The following is a 19,024-nucleotide window of genomic DNA, read 5'->3' as shown; positions in this document are numbered from 1 at the left end:
GCTTCAGTGTCTGGTACTCACAAGTCTCGACTCTTCTATCATCATAACTCCATAAACTCGACTGAGTAAGTGCTCTCTCTGCTCTGTTTGATATCTTTGGGACTCTTCTTTGCTGTTTTGCATATTGCCTGTACAAACCACTTTACTTCATTGACCTCTGAATAAAATACAAGCTTTGAAAAGAAGTAAAAAAGGCATGAAAGAAAGATTGGTATTTTCAACAGTATTTGCAAAATATTGACACTGGTTTTCATTAACATCTTTTTTCCCCGTTCACCATATGCTGTAGTGAGAACAATCAGAATGTTAACAGTCTTTGGGAATCCTAACCAACTTTTATCTTAGAACATTTGATAAACAACCGTGTTCAGAAAGTTTACAGATGTGACCACTATTGATGTCGAGAAACATTTGACCTCCAAAGATAACACTCGATTACTTGTATTCAATTTAACAAGTATGACTTTAAACCCCAGCTTTACTACTGGAGTAATCTTGTTAACAAGGTTTTTAACTTCCACCTCTGTTGAACTCAAATTACATTTGAACTTCAAAGAAAACAATCAGGATCTGTACTCAGTCCAAGTATGAATCTGACCCAAGTTTTCCTTTTGGAGTTATCATTATTAACACGGTTTTCGGACATCGCCCCGTCACCTTGTTGACCTCAGATGTATGAAGTTTATCACCCAAAATGAACTGTCTTAACTATCATGTTTACAAGCCAAGGCATCACATACACACACATGCCATCACCATCTCATTAATTCAAGCCTTTTGTGTTCAGCAAGGAGCCAAAAACAGAAAAGTAGTTTCATCTAGTGGTGGTATGACATCACACATTAGACAAAATGGCAACTCTCTGCAATGACCCTGCATAATGATATTACTCAGCAGGGAAGAAGGCTGCAAGGAATCAGAGAATCAGGCAAGTTTTTTCATCACAAGTCTATCATATCAGGTAAACATGATGGTAGTTTTCATATCAAGGTTTAATAATACTTTACCTGTTGTTGGACGTGACTCTGGAGACTGACAAGGATGTCTTTGGCTTCGGGAGTCAAGATAAGTTGAGTAAAATGAGCATCGAGAGTGACAGAGATCCAGTCCACAAGCTATTAGGAGAATGAAATTATATCCAATACCATCAATAACTAACACTGAAATACAAAATCATGCAAAGTCATTAATCATGGAAATACACCCACTTAGTTTGCTTTTTACTAAAAAAGACTTTCTTGCATTCAAAACGTTGACTAGCCCTGATGTTCGAATCTAGGACATAGCTAGACTTCTTTGTTTAGGGGGCTCAAAATTTACCTAGGGTTGTAGGCACAGAACCTTCTTTCTAGACAAAAACATTTTCCTTAACACTTCTCGGGGGGTGGGGAGGGGGGAAGTTGAGAGACAGATAAATATTGAATTCAGGTTTGAATTCAGGAAGATCTTCGATGGGTAGGAAGTGTCTATATCTGTCATTCTCCTCATATGTTCCTTTTCCCCCTAACATTTTTTCTTAGCTGTTTGGGGAAACTGTTCATGACAGTTATCTCTATCACAGTTATCTCTAACGCTACTAACTCCTTTCAAAATGTTTCAGTGTGTCTTTTTTCTACCTTTCAAGCAATGCTTCTTGGATTGAAAGATGTTCAAGCTTTTTAGACTTATTGTCAATGACAATATAAAAACAATTTAAATGGTACAAAGAAAGAAAGTCTTTTTGAAATAAACTCAAGTATGATGATAAAACAATGAAACAGTTCTAACTGTTTCATCCATAATCATCAAGGAGCGACATTGGGCAACTTTTACTCCAATGAATAGTGTGCTCATATGCGATTACATAGGAGAGTAAAACAAAGGTATGTCTAATACTACTTGAAAATACAATTCAGATTAACATAGATTGGAAAATTCGACAAATGTGATTAGGATAAACTCTTTACATATCTTACTTACAGTTTCATCAGGTAGATCTCCTTCGCTCCATTGGCATTCTTTACTGACCAGAAACGCCAAGTACTTCAGAAACAGCTGCAAAAAAAGTGAAAGAAATTTAAAGTAGCTGGTAGTGTTACCCAGGTTCTTGAATATTTAGCAGGAAAAAAGAATTCCTGAGCTCATTGGTCTGATAACCATTCTAGCCGAAAAATACTTTTGCCCTCTCCCATGTGTTTATATTTCCTCCAGTCAGTTCTCTGTTGTTGACTTTAATACTCAGGTATAAAATATACACTTGTTAACAGTTTAAAACATAAAACTACTGCTGATCTACCAATGGTTTGCCTTTGTAGCAACGACTTAAATTTCAAGCTATGACCTGAACTGTCCATATTTTGTTCAACCTTTGTAAACTGGGGGGGGGGGGGAACTGATACCCCCTGATTGTTATCATAGTATACGTGGTTGCACCCACTGTTCCATCATTTGAGGATTAGTCAAACATCCCTCTTTCAAGGACACAATTTTTGCTCAAAGGTAAATGACAAATTTAGCTCAAATTTGAATGTTCATTCAGAGGTATTTCTCGGCAATCAGATACCAAGGAAAAGCAAACCAGGTGCCACTGGGCCAGAGGAGGAAGTAATTGGGTTTTTCTCTAAGCCAGCCTCCACAATAAAGTCTAAGTGATTAAATTAAGTACTTATTACAAGTGTGCTAACAAATCATGAGCAAAATTTTTCCAAAGTGATAGAACTCCAATTAAGTTGTCAGATTCCTTTCCCCACAGCCCCCCACCCCCACCCACCATGCCATAGATGTAAAACAGTGATTTGTATCACCCACCTGGCTGAAGTACACAGGGTAATGTGTTACACAGTCTGCTTTAAATATACAAACAATACATAACTTACCAAAATTAAATCAAACTGGACCTTCTTCATACTGGACAAGAGAAATACAGTATTGAATGGACAACCCAAGACTTGGTTTCTGACCAATAAGAGTTAAGGAGAAATGTCTTATGTTTTTACTATTCAAACACAGTTAACAAGCTCGATATGGCAATTCTGTAAAGTTTCTGCTTCGTCAAGATGTAGTGATGATCATGACGAAGTGAAGATTCTTAGATCAGCAACAAAAATGGCCACAGTGAGATAAGCAAGAGACAAAGAAAACTTAAAATCAGAATATTATATCACAGATAAACTTCATGTTTCAACAATGTGCTAGGAACGACTAAAATCACATTGAAACTTCTACACAAAATCGCCAGTTCTTTATGTCATTTTTTAGTAAATCTTGCAAATCAAGCACAAATTTTTACGACAAAGTGCCATATTTTAAAGAAAGCACAGCAGGAAATGTCCGCAATCCTATGATACTGCTACATTTCATACATCCAGTATAAGCTGTGTCATATTCTAGAGAAAACAGTCCAAGCATAGATTGTCGTGGTGACTTGAAGGCACTTCAAAGATACTTCACTTACATAATTACTCACTAATGGGAAAAATAGAAACAGCCTTGAAAGTACTGCATTCTATATTGAATGGCTTTCTTCAGTCAAAGCATGTGGGATGCATGTGAATTTTTATCAACAAGGCTGTCAATTAATTAAAATTGCAAGAAACCTCAACAGAAATTCTTTCAGAGGTAAAAGGATGCAAGGTATTATACCAGAAATAAAATAGTACTAAGTTTAAAACTTTGTGGAACAACCATTTAAAGTGAATTTTATATTAAATTTAATTTGGATTTTTTAAAAGGGTAATTTTTGCAATTTGATGATCTTGAACCCTGTTTCATGAATCTCCGACAAAAGAAATGAAACATGAAATGAATACTGCAAACTTTTGATGAATGAAACATGGTAGCTATGGCAACTTCCTGAGCAATCTATGTGAGCTGCTTTGATTAATACGATACTAATTTCATGATATTGAAGATAATTTCATAATTCACAACACAACCAAATTATTACTACTCCTCACAATTCTAATATGGTTCGAAATTATGTTCAAAAGGATACAGGCACCAAGCTTGTTTTGGCCCCAATGGGCAGAGTTTGCCAACATTCGGGCGGACATTTCCTCTGTTCCGACTTAAGGCAGGTATTTTACCTTCCTCGAAACTGCATAAAAGAAAAAGAGAAAATCACTACTATAGATCATCAAAGCATTGTTTTTATTTTAATGCAATAATAGCACAGAAATCAATTTAATACATTCAGGGACTCTTTGTCAACAACATAGTTTACACCTCATTTATGTCAAGGACAGGTATTTAAATGACTAGAATTTATATTTAACTTCGATATAAACATCACCTCTGCCCTTTTCTATAATTTGTGCAGGATAAACTCTGCTGTGATGTACACAATATGTCAACGACACACCTCTCCACAACTCCTTCAATTGGAGTTTACTTCTAAGTCTATGTATCTATCTTTAAAACTTCTTGGGTTATGTCTCAGACAGGCACAAGCCCCACCTCTCACAGCATTCCTTTTATGCCTCCCCCCTCCCCCCCCCCAACAACTTCCTTCGGCCCTCTTCTTTGTGGAGAACATCTGAGAATCATCTTCAGTTGCATGATGGGTTATACTGAATTAACCAAAGAAGTTTCTTTCAAGAATCCTTCCAGTAAAAAAATGAAACCAAACAAACGTAAAATTTAAACAAGTTATAACAACACATTAGACGAGAAAATATCAAACCTGATTCGAACTAAAGGGACATTGTGATAAACCACACTAGATAGCGTTACTAGTTGCAATGTTTACATTTAAAAAGCCCTCACCTGAGGATGAGTTCTAGACATTTGACCACAAATGGTTCTGGTAGATCTTTTATGCGCTCCAGACACGTCAGGATCAGGTTAGCATTGGCATCCTCTAACACCGCCGACAGAAATTCAGGACACGCACTGTAAAAAAATACAAATATACAAGATATGTTTGATCATCATAAAAAAGTTACAATTGTTCACCAATAAATATTCAAATCTCATTATGCAAGAGTGCAAGACAGGGCAGAAAATTTCAAGAAAGTTCAAGAATAATAGTTCAACAATTTTTAGGAACTTGATGATTATCGAAAGTGTTCAAAATAGGACGAGATGTTAGAAAATGAGACAACACTGTCAGGTTAGAGAACTGTGCATAATTTACAGGTCACTGTTAATGTTCATTCCAAGACACACAACAAAGAATTAAGCATAAAAAAGGGCATCATGAAAATGATCGTCTTTTTTCTTTCTTCTTACTTTGAATTCATATTTAAAGGAATAAAAGCTTGAAGCTTGTTATAATAACCGCTGATTGGGACAGTAAACGCAACTCTTTCGCTGATTTCTACCGTGACCACTTACTGGTTGGAAGGTCAAAACACATATTGTTGTATACAGTCACTACCAAGATAATCTTTTTTATTTGGTTATGATTCAGTCTTGCTCGAGGGGTTTCTTTTTGGCAAGGTGCCTTACTGAATTTATGATAACCTTTACTGCATTCCCAGCAGATCGACAAATTTTCTACTTCCATGGCGATGGACAATCTCTTCATGCCCTCCCAGCAATGGATCAATCAATCAGCTTGTCATAACAATGACAACTTCAGCTTAAGGCTTCATATGCAAATTAATTAACACAAAGCAAAAAAATCAAAACAAACAAAAAGTAATAAATCAATAACAAACCTCCCTGCTAAACTTGATATGATTACGACAATCTCTAACGTTGTCCCTGGCAACCCCTTCTTTGGTTTTCTCTTCTGGAAATCTTCGGCCACCTTCTTCAGGATGTCTAATATGTCTGAAGGGTTGTGAGCCCGAAGCGACTCTATGTCCTTCCGCAACACGGTTTTGTTAACCTTCAAAAGAAGGCAATAATAACAGAATAATAACTTAAGAAAAATAATAATAATAAACAATGAATTCTATCTATGTAAAGACAGTGATATTTTGAAGAACTTAAAAGGAAAACATGGCCTCATGTTGAAATATTCATAAACATAAAAATGTCACAAATATCAAAATAGTTATAAATCCGATCATTGATCAGACTTCGATGCCGATCTTTGTTTTTAATGCTAGACAGACATGTATGGATAATGGATGTGAGGAATGCTAAATCCTGTGTAGCCTAAAACTTCTCATCTGGTGTCCATCCAGTTACGGTTCTAGCATTTACTACAAGAGTGATGGAAGGAGGGTATTGAAGGAAAAAAGCCAGAGTAGTTAAATTGCTTTTAATCATTGAAAGTTGAAAGATCTGTCAATTCCTCTACTGTTCTTTACTTTTACCACAAAAAATACGCCAAACTTCAACAACATTTAATATACTGACACTGACAGAGCTGTACTCTATCCAAAATAATTTATAAGCTTAATAAAATATTTCTATCAGAAAGATCAAGTTTAAAGGGACACAATATCATACTTCATTTATGGACAAAACAAAACACACAAGACAAGAAGCGTCAGGAGTCTTAATTTATGATGCCCATCATTACCTTAGTTGATCCTAGCAGCATGCTCAGAGTTCTTTCTTTAGTACTAGCGATTTCCACGGATGATATACTTTGTTCCTGCCAAAAAAAAACAAATCATGAACAAAACAATCAGGTGTTGGAGTTGGTTAGGACATACTTTCCACCAGACATAGAGAAAGTCTGTACTTGTGTTATAGCATAACAGTTGTCGGTAAAGTTAAAAAAGTTGGAATGTTTACAGTCTTGTTCTGCAGCCAAATTCTTCTCACATGACTTTAAAACTTAACCCTGGTCATTGGTAACTTGTCACACCCACACACCAAAGTGCGCACAATTCAAACAATTCCTCTCGGGGCACTACAGTGCACCACATCAATGTGTCCTCTTGGGGAACTTCCCATAGGATGCAGCCACAAACCGGCACGTGCAACTATTTACAAGTTACCACGCAAGTCCCTATTTATACACCTGGGTATTAAGAGAGGCAATGGAGATAAAGTGCCTTGCCTAAGGACACAACATAATGATCTGGCCAGGACTCGAACCTGCAAACCTCAGATTACAAGTCCACTGCCTTAACCACTTGACCACAACGCTTTCACAAATACTTGCCGGTACATGCTCACTGTTATAGATTTGTACTCATACTTGGGGTATTTTGGGTTATCTAGTATAGATACTAAGTGCAAGGCGTTTCATGGGCAATAATAAATATGACACTCCTCAAACATTGAGAAACAAAACGGGCGAGCTACCAATTACTGTCTTGGAAAACAGATGCAACTCAATTCAGATTAATTCATCACTTCACATTAACACCAATGAAAAGTATCACGTCTACCGACCAGACACAAACCCAACAATCATATTTGGTTTATATAATAATCTACATATAATTTTTTTTGTATAAATATGTGATGTCATAGTGTCACTAGGACCTGAAAACCATTCATGTGCTCTTTGTTATTCTTTTTGTATGTTCACCACAGAATGTTAAAAAATGTTGGCATTGAAACCAAACTGATATCATATAAAGACACCCATTCCCCCCCCCCCCCAAAAAAAAACCCTTTCTATATGACATTGTTACCTTATCATCTGTGCTCCAGTTAATAGTCAAATTTTCCCTCTGATCATTATCATCCACTTGAACGGTAGATAACTTCCCAAGAGCTTGAGCCAGGGTGCCATTGTCACAGCGGCAGAAATGGCAGGTCAGAGAGTCCGGTGTGGCAGAAATGAGATACTTGTGAAGATAGACTAGATGTCTTCTCCCACTGTCTTTATTTGTAGATTCCTTGGCCGTTGAGAGAGTCACATGGCCTTGCAACGTACCGTAAGGGATGCTCCATATAGAGAGGTTTTCTACTAAGGAAAGAAAATATAAAATCTACTGAAACCTTTCAGTTGCAAAATAACAATAGAGTGGGCACTATCCTACTATTGGGGGGGGGTGGGGAGGGGGATGGGCCTGTTGGATCCACTAAATCTCTGCAACAATATATTTCTAGTCCCTCGTCTGAAGTCTCTTCGAGGAGGGGGAAAACAAATTAATGTAAGGTCCCACCAAGTTATAGCAGACATAGGGTGTATGTTGTTGTTTTTCATTTTCTTCAAACAGAGACAATAATAAATGGAGCAGGAGAAGCTACTAGAAAAGATAAGTAGTGTATAGCCATTTTTCAGAAAGTTATCCCCATCACCATTATCACCGAAATCTTACTTCTCAGGCCCTTCATTCCTCACCCAACTCCTACCTCTCTCCGGCCCCTTATTCCTCACCCAACTCCTACCTCTCTCCAGCCCCTAATTCCTCAAAATGCTGTACATGAACATATCAGACAACACAAGTACATGTTGCGTCTGATGTTTGCTTTTGCCATGAGAACCCAAAAGTGTAGGCTAGCATTTTTAAAGTGACTGTCACCTGACGTTTGACTGTCCAGACCTGTGATACCAGAAACTGCTATGAAATCAGCATGGACAACCTCAATGCACACCTGAAATAAACACAGAGAGAACAGTAGAGGGAAAGGAAGGATATTAACACAAATGTTTACAATTACTAACTAAACTAAATATCTATGATGCTACCTCGCCTGTGTTAAAATGAGTACCATTAGGGGAAGAAAGATATTTTACAACAACATTTGCATTTATCTGCTACATTTGAGATGACACCATCTTGGCTGTGTCATTGTCTGGGAATAGAAAATGGACCTGTGATGTCCACATATACATCATCATCCCGAACCAATCAAGATTTTTAACTGACAGACCAATGGAGATATTAACTGAACCACCAGGATCATTCTAAATCACTGATAAATGAGTGTGCAATCTGGTCTGTGAAACTTTGTCAACTTTCTGACATTACTACTGAGGTACCCCTCCCCTCCCCTCCACCACCCAACCTCCCCCCTCCAACTAATGCTAACTAAACCACTTGGTATACCATCAAGTGGTGAATGTTATTACTGATCATTTCAAAAATTTACGATGTAACAATATAAACAGCTCATTGGTCATATCCCCAGTGGATACCAATACACCCTGTAGAAATTAGCACATAAACATTCTAACATATTTGCATGGATACACAACGACAGGACACCACTGAAAAGGTTGATATGTCTATAAGCCACAGAAGTGAAATATATTACTTTTGACAAGTTATTTTCAGATGATAGTTTTAATATCCTCTGACCATCCAGATGAGATGCTCTGTCCTCCTGTTGTGTCACTGCTGCCAGATGGTACCGCCAAATCGATCCATCACTCCCTGAGAAAATGAAAGGAATCAATGAAGGTTTACTTTTGTGAGTTATAAACTGATTCCTGTAGGATATATGAAGGTGTATGCTTACTTCAATGTGTTTGGTACTCCACAAAGTATTAGAAGCTATTCTAAAAGGTTATGTAGTTTTCATATACTGATTTATAAATGCCCTGACAGAGAGAAAATAAAGCAGTATTACAAAGCTTTTATGAAGTGTTAAAGTTGCTTTTGTAACTTCACATATGCATTACATTTTACATGACTGAAATATCACTCACAGAGTATGAACAGGCTTGACATATTTCCATCCTCGAAGACGCAGGAGTCACAGACTGTGCTTTGTTCCGTTGGTTTTTTAAGTGAACATCGAACTGCTGTGCCTCCATCTTCACAGGGAATAGGAGTCATTAAAAGTTGGTATCCCTTCAAAAAACAGCAAGGAGAAGAAAAGTGCTATAACTGTTTGTCACAGAGCAAAAAATGCACAATATAAGAAAAATGACCCTGTGTGCATTCTTTGTGCAACTATAATGTTAGCCATTAGCAATTTATGGATTTCAAAGGTTAGAAGAGCTTGAAAAACTCACATCAAGTCTAGCAGGGCAACTAAGTTTGATTAATTGTATGTGTAAAAGTAAGAGGGCCTGATGTTTCGATCCTAGCAGCATCTTCTTCGTCTGGCCCTCTGACTTTTACTCATTCTCTTACACAGGCTCTTTAGTGGATAAGCAGTTTGCTAACATTTTTGTTTTATTTTGATTAACTGTAATCGGAACTGAGCGCTAGATGTCAAATGAGATGACGGCCTTACAAAGTAAAGCCAAATGTTTTTCTTGGTGCCCTGAGGCAAGAATGAAATCAATTCAGAAGAGAATGACAACCTTGGGGTCATGCCCAAAGTTTGTTCTTTACCTCTGCCCTGCTTGTAAGAAGCACAACATTCACTGTTTGTCCTTCCTTTGCCAACCACTGGTTCATTATTTCCTCATTCCGGAGTAGTTTCCTTCCTCTCGTTTTCTTTTTATTAGCAGAGACCGAGTCGAGACCCTCGACATATCCGTTGCAAAATATTACCACTGGCTCGTCCAGCTCATCGGATGTTAATAGTGATCTGACATCAGATCCTACGTCTTTGAAATGTTTCTTGCTTAAATCTTGAGTCTCGTACGTCCACCTTGCCAAGGACTGTAACATGGTATCCAGAAATGAGAATTAGGAAGACTGATCAGGCCCAGATTGGAACTTTGCATTTAAACTTGCATCGTTAAAACGTTTTTACTTGGACTCAATAAGCAAACCGATTTGGAACAGATATCACCTGACCCATGATTAGTTTCAAATGTCCTATGAATGGTTCTATACAGTGCATTTGACAAATACATGTTGCTGCCTGCATTCTACCACAGGAAAGGTGAGTGACTACTTTGACAGGAAATAAACTTAAATTGTACAATTTAAGTCATTCACATGATGTATAGGTCTTACTGTTGTATGTACATATTTTACTTGTCAGTGTAAACAAAACATTTTCAAACTTTTTATAATGATACTTACACTTTGGTTACAAATTCCAACAAATTCATTTGATGACTGGTTGAAGATCACAGGACATGAAAAAGGTAATGGCAATTTTGTTGACCAACTGCTTAATGCTTTTGTGTCTCCGACCTGATGAAAGAGATAAAATTCATAACTTTATTGGTTTAATATACTGTCTTTCAATTTGTCAGATTTGCAAAAGCAGGCTATGACTGACCACCATATACACAAATCAGCACAACAAATTTGTTTCTTCAAAGTGGCTATTGTTACGACTAGTCGTAAGAATAATTTCCGACTACGCATGCGCAGTTGCTATTTTCATGACCAGGAGTACTATTTTTACGACGAGGAGTAACAATAATTTCCGGTTAGGGTTAGGGTAAGGGTTAGGATCGAGGTTTAGGGTTATGTTTAGGGTTAGGGTTACCCCTACTACATGCGCAGTTGCTTTATTTACTTTACTACTCTTGAATTTGCCTTTGTCGTAAGAATAGTTTATAAATAATTGTTACGACTCGTCGTATAAGAATAGCCACGGCCTTGTTTCTTCAGTAGATTATAAACAATTGTAATAGTTAGACTGGTCATTTTGTGTTTTTATAAGTAATAATGCACACCAACTTATTACGTTTGGAAAACGTTACTGTGAACAATAAATCTTAAGAAGTTTGACCGAGTATAATTAGGTAGGCCCAGTCTTAACAGTAACAGAGGGCAATCTAGGCTAGAAACATCGCGTAACTGGGCCATCCCAACACTAAATTATGCCCCACATGTTACACAGAATCATCTAGGCCTGGTTAGTATCTTTTATTAAGAAAACTTTCTAGGAGTTATGCTAACTTTAAACGTCTCAACAGATCGAAGCTTTGTGACGATTATTTCATTTTCAGTGGATGATGAAGCTATTCCTATTACGGTATCCGTCCCAATTCCTTGATAAACCTTCACTCCGTCGTGTAGCACTGCCATGTTTACGATCCTTTGGCATTGTAGCAGTTGCCAGATTGAAGATAGCGAGCAACAGATTCAGCACCAGATTCGTGAACTAGATTCAACATTGCATCTAGAACAGCTGAAAAACATAAACAAATGCAACACAACAACGGATTAACTCATCCAGAAGCGAATCATTAACAAATCTGAAATGACGTACATGAATGTCAAATTGAAGAATTCCGAAGTTCTACATTTAGTTAGAAAACCAGGATTGCGTTCATGGAGTGTTTTCATAGGTGGGTTGTGAGTAAAAACGTACCCACCTTTGTATGAGTATGAGTAAGACAGTATGAGAAAATGATTAACGTTACTCGTTATAGGAATTATGACTATAGGTTGGGTTAGCCTCTGTATAGTAGGTAGTGTTAGGGAACATAGGCCTAAGTCCGTCAATCATAGGGGATAATCATACTCATTTATTGTTCCTGCACAACAGTATTGTAGGGTAAAACAAGCAAATCTGGTTACAAAATAATATCTGGAAAAGAGCAAAGAATTTATAGCTAGAATAGGATCCTCTGGAGTCTGGGTTACAAGCCCAGTGCTCTATACCAACTGAGTTACCCAGCCCTTACTTAGTGGTGATCCCTATAGCCATTTCTTTGCTTTATAATAATAATTAACAGTATGCAGCCCATATTTGTATTGCATCACTTATTTTACTCCACAAGTACCATTTTATGGCCTATATTCGGTAGCCTGTTACCTGGCAACTCTCATGGTAGGATCTCCAATAAAATCTCCCGTTCCAACATCTTCAACCGGTAAAGCAAACTGAAGCAGTTTTCCTTTGAATTGTTAATATTTTGATGCAAGACTCATGTATAGGAAGTGTGGCATAACTTTAGAATCCATACCATATGAATGGGAAAGCTTACTTCGAATCGGCAGAATAAGGTTAGGGGTTAGGAAGTAGTGTTAGGGAGTAGAGTTAGGGGTTAGGAATTAGGGTTAGGAAGTAGGGAATAGAGTTAGGGAGTAGGGTTAGGAAGTAGGGTTAGGGGTTAGGAAGTAGGGTCAAATGGTACAGATTCTAAATTAGTACCCGAAGTGTAAAAATGATGATTTCAAGTTGAATATGAAAGGTTTTGTAAATTATCCAGGTTCCAGGCACCCATTTTTGTATCAAAAGCTATTTTGAATGTTTGAACAATTTACTATGATTTGCATAAATCTAGGTAATAACCTAAATTTGTTATTGCCCTGGGTGGTTACAGAAAGGTTAAATTCCCTGAAATAGCTCTTAGGCAACTGCTAGGAACAGTTTAATTTTGAAATTTTGTAAGGCCAAGACTAGTCCTTTGTCGTGAATTATGGTCCCATTAGCTGTTTTTCATGCATTCATACTAACGTGACCAATGCCTGAGAGCTTGTTATTCTAGATACTTAACATATAACAAGATGTATGAGGAACAAAATTTTCTGAACTATGAGAACATTTCATGAGAAGTACTCCTATATCAAGTCTAGATTGCTTTGTGGGTAAAGGAGGACATTCGACTATTACTAATTAGTGAACACCTCCAGTTTCAACATTAATCCATAATGTCTTTTTGAACAGTTCGGTTTGATCACATGACACATTTCCTATTAATTTACAAAATTATGTGTTGCAAATATTTTGCACTCTCAGCAGGTGTTTTTATTTGCATACAGTAAGTGGTATAGTCATGTGCCTGGTTTAAGTTTGTTTGTTTAATTTGCTTTCATTTCAGGAATATTGTCCATCGGCCTTGGAGTGGTTGTATTCTCTCATGAAGATGACTCTATGTTGTGGAAGCTGTTTTGTTTTTCCTGTGGTGTGTTGGGTGCATTCCTATCTTTAGATGATTGGGAGGTGAGTAAGGTTGCCAATTGTCATGGGATTGTGGTGATATAACAAATACTGGCTGTGACATCACAGGTAATGGCTGTGACATCACAAAGTTTTGTACCTTTTGCCATTGATATAAGATCCATGTCACAAAAAAGTCTAACCAGTATTTAAGTGTAAAAAACAAAGAGTAAATTTGTTTTGGTTTGGTGGAAGGGGGGGGGGGATGGGAAGGAGGAAGTTTGTTTTACACTGACATTTGTCAATTAAATATCAAACTTGGTTAAAAAAGAACAAAAATTTGCCAAATTAATTGAGTTAAAACTCATGCCCAATAGCCTAGACGGGCCATTGCCCGCCCGTAGGGGTCTTTTCACCCCGAGTGTGAATTATGGTATTATCAAGCAATTGTTCTCTTTGCTTCACTTAACCATCTCCGAAATTGTCTGTTTAACCCCATTCTTATGTTTTTGCCTCCGTTCTGAAAATGTTTTCTGTGATAAACCAATGTTTTCATACACCCCTCCGTTTTCTGTCACTAGGAGTGTATTCTAGACAGGAAGAAGGACCTTGTGCAATTGAAACGTCTCAGCTTAGTAGAGAGAGTCGTCTTTGCCCGTAAGGAGTCATGCAATGTAGGTAAGACACCTGCTTAAGTATGAGGATTCATACATCTTTAGGTGTAACATAAAAATTAAAAACAAGGTTAGTAGTTTTTATCATGGAAATGTAGCAAATGGTGAGGCCTGTTATAAAATTATTTCGGACAAAAGAGGATGACTTTGGAAAGAAATTCCTGCAATGAGTTCCAGCCTTCTGCAGGGGCTTTCTAATATTTATCTTATACAAAACAGGGCAAAATTGTTATGGATTCTTTTATGGTTGTCTCTCGAACCATGCCTTACATATTGGTTGTCGGAACAGTAAATTTGGTTGCCCAAAAAAAGGTATCAAGATATGAACAATGACCAATATGTGCAGTAGGAGAGATGTGTAGGTTTGGTGAATAGAACACCAATATGTTCACTGTAGGAGAGATGTGTAGGACTGGTGAATAGAACACCAGTATGTACACTGTAGGAGAGATGTGTAGGTTTGGTGAATAAAACACCAATATGTACACTGTAGGAGAGATGTGTAGGTTTGGTGAATAGAACACCAATATGTACACTGTAGGAGAGATGTGTAGGTTTGATGAATAGAACACCAGTATGTACACTGTAGGAGAGATGTGTAGGTTTGGTGAATAGGACACCAGTATGTAAACTGTAGGAGAGATGTGTAGGTTTGGTGAATAGAACACCAATATGTTCACTGTAGGAGAGATGTGTAGGTTTGGTGAATAGAACACCAATATGTACACTGTAGGAGATACTTGTAGGTTTGGTGAATAGAACACCAGTATGTACACTTAAGAAAAGATGTGTAGGTTTGGTTAATAGAACACTCAACACTGATATGTACACTGTAGGAGATATGTGTAATAGGTTCATGAATAGGACACCAATGTTGGTGGTCATACCAGTTTATCATTTTACCTATTTGGGGGTATTAAGTTACATTATGCAATCTGAATTTGAATTTAGCAACTAGTCGTCCCACCAGGTGACCTCCACAGCTGAGTTTGGTTATCCCAACAGAAATTTGGCCGTCTCAGACAACCAGACGACCTTCGAAAATTTCCCCTGTTAAAGGAACAGCTGCAATCCAGTAAGGGATTTAGTAAGCAATTTGCAATGGAATTCCATCTACCAAACCCTGGAAATTTTGGAAAATGGCTGCTATGAGCCTGTCTATGACAACCCATGTAACTGTTTTATTTTTGTTGGTATTCCATCCACCTCCTCCCCTTTGGTTTTAACTTTTGTTCTCTCCTTTTCTTTAATAGTGACAGCTCCCCTTTCTCATGTAATTGATGCACAGATGGCAGAAGACGAAGTCAAGTTTTTTGGTAAAGCCAAGTATTTGCTGCTTGTATTCAAAGATGGATATTCCTTACCCCTTACAATCAAAGCTACTAGGGGTTCTGGAGAGTAAGTACAACATGTTACAGAATGGTCATAAGCAAGGATCTGAAGTGTTAGTTGCTACCTCTGTCTCCCCCTCATGATCCTCACCTCTCCCCTCCCCACCTTCAGTCCTGCCATCTGTTTTGGGCTTTCATAGTCAAATGCATTTTTTTTTGTCCAAGGAGATTTATTGTATGCAATTTGGAAAAGAATTCATGAGAAATTTCTCAAGTTATTCATGATAACCTGAAAGCAGTACTAATAACAGTGCTGATGACACAATTGTCCCTTAACATTTCCATTGTGCAGTTACACCATACAGCATCAACTGTCTATTTAACCGGTTTCTTATGTGTTCATTTTAGTTTGCTTTCCAGAGAATTCCTGCTAGGATTGTTATTACATTTCCTGTAACTTTTTACCATTTTTTACCTGCTTATTACATGCAAGTTGAAATTTTCTGATGAAACTTGTTGTTGTTTATAAAAAAAATTAAACCTGTCAAGTGTGTATTTGTGTCACATACAGGAATCACCTAGCAGTATTGAACTTCATCCAAGATTTCCTTCAGATCTGTGAAGCCGATAGATCGACAGAACCAATAAAGATAGAGAAGAGTGAGGTACCGGAAGAAGAGGACAACTCTTCGACTACTTCTTCCTCTTCATGCTCATTCGAGAAACTGCCAGCTGACGAAGCAGAAGAAATCGAAATTGCATCTTGAAAAGTGCCCATTTGTCTTGTCATCTTTTCTGCCGATGTTTTGTGTACTGTCAGGGCTCGTCTCAAATGTCCAGTTCTTCTTATTCTTCTCTGTACTTGCTTTGAGTAGTGGTTATAGTGGTTAGCAGTGGAAGTAGGAGTAAGTGAAGGGCTTGGGAAGGAGAGATGACTGACACAATTGGTCAGAAGTATTTAAAAAAAGTTGATTTCAGCAATAGATCCTATGAGGTATGTCAGCAAACAATTTTACTCCCCAACTCCTCCCCCCCCCCTTCACCAAAAAAAGGCATGTTGTATTTGCAAGCTTTTATCTCTGGTAAATACTCAGAGCACAATACTGTTATCAACATCCAAGCATTCTGGTGGCATATTATACAGATACACAAAGATAGAGAGAGTTGTTACCAAATTATTATCTATTGGAAAAATCTGTCTAGATGGTTATATTTAAAAGTTAAAGGGTCTAACGTTTCGACCCTAGCAGAATATTCTTCAATTACCATATATTGCCATTCTCCACTTTCCCTTCCGATTTCCTCGAGTAACTAGTCCAAAACCGTGCCTTCCTTATCCCTCCTCCCCTTGCTTTCCCTTCCCTCCCTCCCTCTTGTCCCCTCCCCCAAAAAGGGGGAAATCAGGCCATAACAACAAGATCAATTATGCCCTAATTCCAGTATGCAAGATAGGCTAGTTCTTGTTATGAAAGTATAGTTGCCCTTTAATAGGTGACCTTATTCAGGTAACAAACTCGCTTGATGCTTTGACTGTATTTAATGTATCACAAGTGATGTATCACTTCATGTTGCGTTCGAGTCAAAGTCACTATCAGTAATTTTCCTGAACCTATTCAGTTGAGAATCTAGTCATAGTATTACCTCTATGGGAACGACTTGATAAACTTGTTAGTGTCCCTTTAAGTTTGAGATTGAATTACTTGGGCCATGACTTCCCAGAGTAATGCAAACTTCTGTAACAGTACACTTGTATGTGTCAGTCTTCCTGTATGGAATTTGATGACATGTTTAACCTTGTTGCTTGCAAACTACATTTGCATATAAAATTGTTTATTAGGTCAACTACTTCACCTTAAAGGTCATTAATATTGTCCATTGTCCCATATTTTTATATGCACAAATAGCGTAAAGTTTGCAAACGTTTTTTTTTCTGGATGTGACCCTCCAGATAATTACGAATCGTTGCAATATTGCAAAAACAACAAATGGAGAAATGAAGTATAAATTTGAGCATAACGCTACATCATAAAAGAGGTGAGCAGCCTCGGTCTTTGAAACTTGTCTAATATAATTTTGTCTTCCTGCAGAATTCAAAGGCTTCATTGTATGAAAGAATATATGTTTAATAATAGCTGTTTCGAAATGGCAGTGTTCCATTGGAGCAATGTCATGTACGGGAACAGGTTTAGTATTCTACTGCTTGAGTTGTGCTATCTAACCAATAAGAAATAGTCCAAGGTTTGTTTATTTTGGTAGAAACTTGAATTAATCTGAAATCTGCATGACCAACTTAAATGATGCAACATTCTCAATCTCAGGACCTATATTAGAAATAATTTGTGATTGAAATAAAGCTGTCAGTGTTGTTTTGATTTTCTTTGTAAACAAGATATTATAGTGTTGTCAAATGTGTGAGAGAAATTTGTATGAAATTGAAAAGAAATGTGAAAAGTAAACAAAGAAATGTGGTCACATGATCAATTGTTTGTAGTAGGAAAAAGGGGTAGGGGCAAGATTTTTTTTTTTTTTTTTTGCATTATATCAAGGGCAAAACCCATGCCTGTTCCTTTCTTATCATTAACATGTGCAATTAAATCTTGTATTATCTTGTTACAACTGCAAAATGGTATATTAAGCATGGTAAACTGTTATTATTATCGTTCAGTATGAAAACTTTGAGGTGCGCACAGTGCCATCGTAATGCACAAAATATTGACGAATTCCTTTATCTTAATAAGTTGGCAAAGAAAGTATGGCAGGTAGTGTGTCATTTAAAAAAAAACATAGATTTTTGGAATTTGGTAGAATCAGTTTCATGACAAGCTGCCATTATTAGTTTTTTTCAACTTTCAAACATGGCATGTTTCAGAAGAAAAAAAGTAAACTAGAAAAAGATAGAACTCCATTTGTTGAGCCTTCAGATAGAAGTATAGTTAATCTATAAGGTACTTACATTGAGTCCTGCGTAATGTACAGTAAGTATGTAGCTGGTATTTAAACAGATTAAAGTTACCTTAATGCAAGTTCTATGTATTTTGAATCTTAAATGAATTTGTCTCATTAATCAATATTTATGACAGAGAATGAGAAAGTATTGCATGTGTGAATCAGACAGAGTCTTATTAAAATTAAATATCTCATGTTCAGTTTTTTTCATTGTTTTATTATTTTTAGTGTCAGTCAATATCTGTATTATTGGTAATAGTTTGTAGTCCCTGATTTAAACCACCACTTCCTCTCCCTCACTCCTTTCCCTCTCCCTTCAAGAAAAGTGACTGAACATAATACCTAATCATTGCTTCAGAAATTACCTCTCCCTTCCCTAGGAAATTTAATATCCTTTTCATTTGTAACAATAAAGATCTGCTTTATTGGCTCAAATGATAGCACACTATTGCTAGGAAAGTTTTGTGATTATGTAATCGACCAACCACGGTCGTAAATCGACCTCAGGCTCTACAATTAGCCTGCATAGCTCCTTAACACTAAAAG

General features: G+C 37.1%; 2 protein-coding genes across 3 annotated transcripts; one reads left to right on the top strand and one right to left on the bottom strand.

Annotated features, from left to right (window-relative positions):
* Positions 1 to 22: 22 nt before the first annotated feature.
* LOC139959849 (nucleolar protein 11-like) lies at positions 23 to 11,764 on the bottom strand. 2 transcript variants are annotated; one of them, XM_071957735.1, is made up of 15 exons: positions 11,598 to 11,764; positions 10,767 to 10,880; positions 10,125 to 10,397; positions 9,491 to 9,635; positions 9,097 to 9,215; positions 8,361 to 8,433; positions 7,524 to 7,801; positions 6,455 to 6,529; positions 5,640 to 5,812; positions 4,744 to 4,869; positions 3,974 to 4,075; positions 2,856 to 2,934; positions 1,960 to 2,034; positions 1,008 to 1,115; positions 23 to 173 (listed from the first exon to the last, which is right to left on the bottom strand). In XM_071957735.1, the coding sequence occupies exons 1-15, from the start codon at positions 11,724 to 11,726 to the stop codon at positions 42 to 44; spliced, it is 2,001 nt and encodes a 666-aa protein (XP_071813836.1). In that variant the 5' UTR covers positions 11,727 to 11,764; the 3' UTR covers positions 23 to 41. The 2 variants fall into 2 exon arrangements, with proteins under 2 accessions (XP_071813836.1, XP_071813837.1); XM_071957736.1 differs by having other exon boundaries at positions 7,524 to 7,798.
* A 46-nt stretch (positions 11,765 to 11,810) lies between these two features.
* On the top strand, positions 11,811 to 18,676 carry LOC139959857 (cytochrome b-245 chaperone 1-like). The gene is made up of 5 exons (XM_071957758.1): positions 11,811 to 11,989; positions 13,469 to 13,590; positions 14,109 to 14,205; positions 15,455 to 15,599; positions 16,104 to 18,676. Exons 1-5 carry the CDS (start codon positions 11,902 to 11,904, stop codon positions 16,297 to 16,299), a joined length of 648 nt encoding a protein of 215 aa, XP_071813859.1. The 5' UTR covers positions 11,811 to 11,901; the 3' UTR covers positions 16,300 to 18,676.
* The last annotated feature ends 348 nt before the right edge of the window (positions 18,677 to 19,024 follow it).

This window comes from Apostichopus japonicus, chromosome 19 (assembly GCF_037975245.1).
Source record: "Apostichopus japonicus isolate 1M-3 chromosome 19, ASM3797524v1, whole genome shotgun sequence".
Lineage (NCBI taxonomy): Eukaryota > Metazoa > Echinodermata > Holothuroidea > Aspidochirotida > Stichopodidae > Apostichopus > Apostichopus japonicus.
This window is presented reverse-complemented; position numbering and strand designations above follow the sequence as displayed.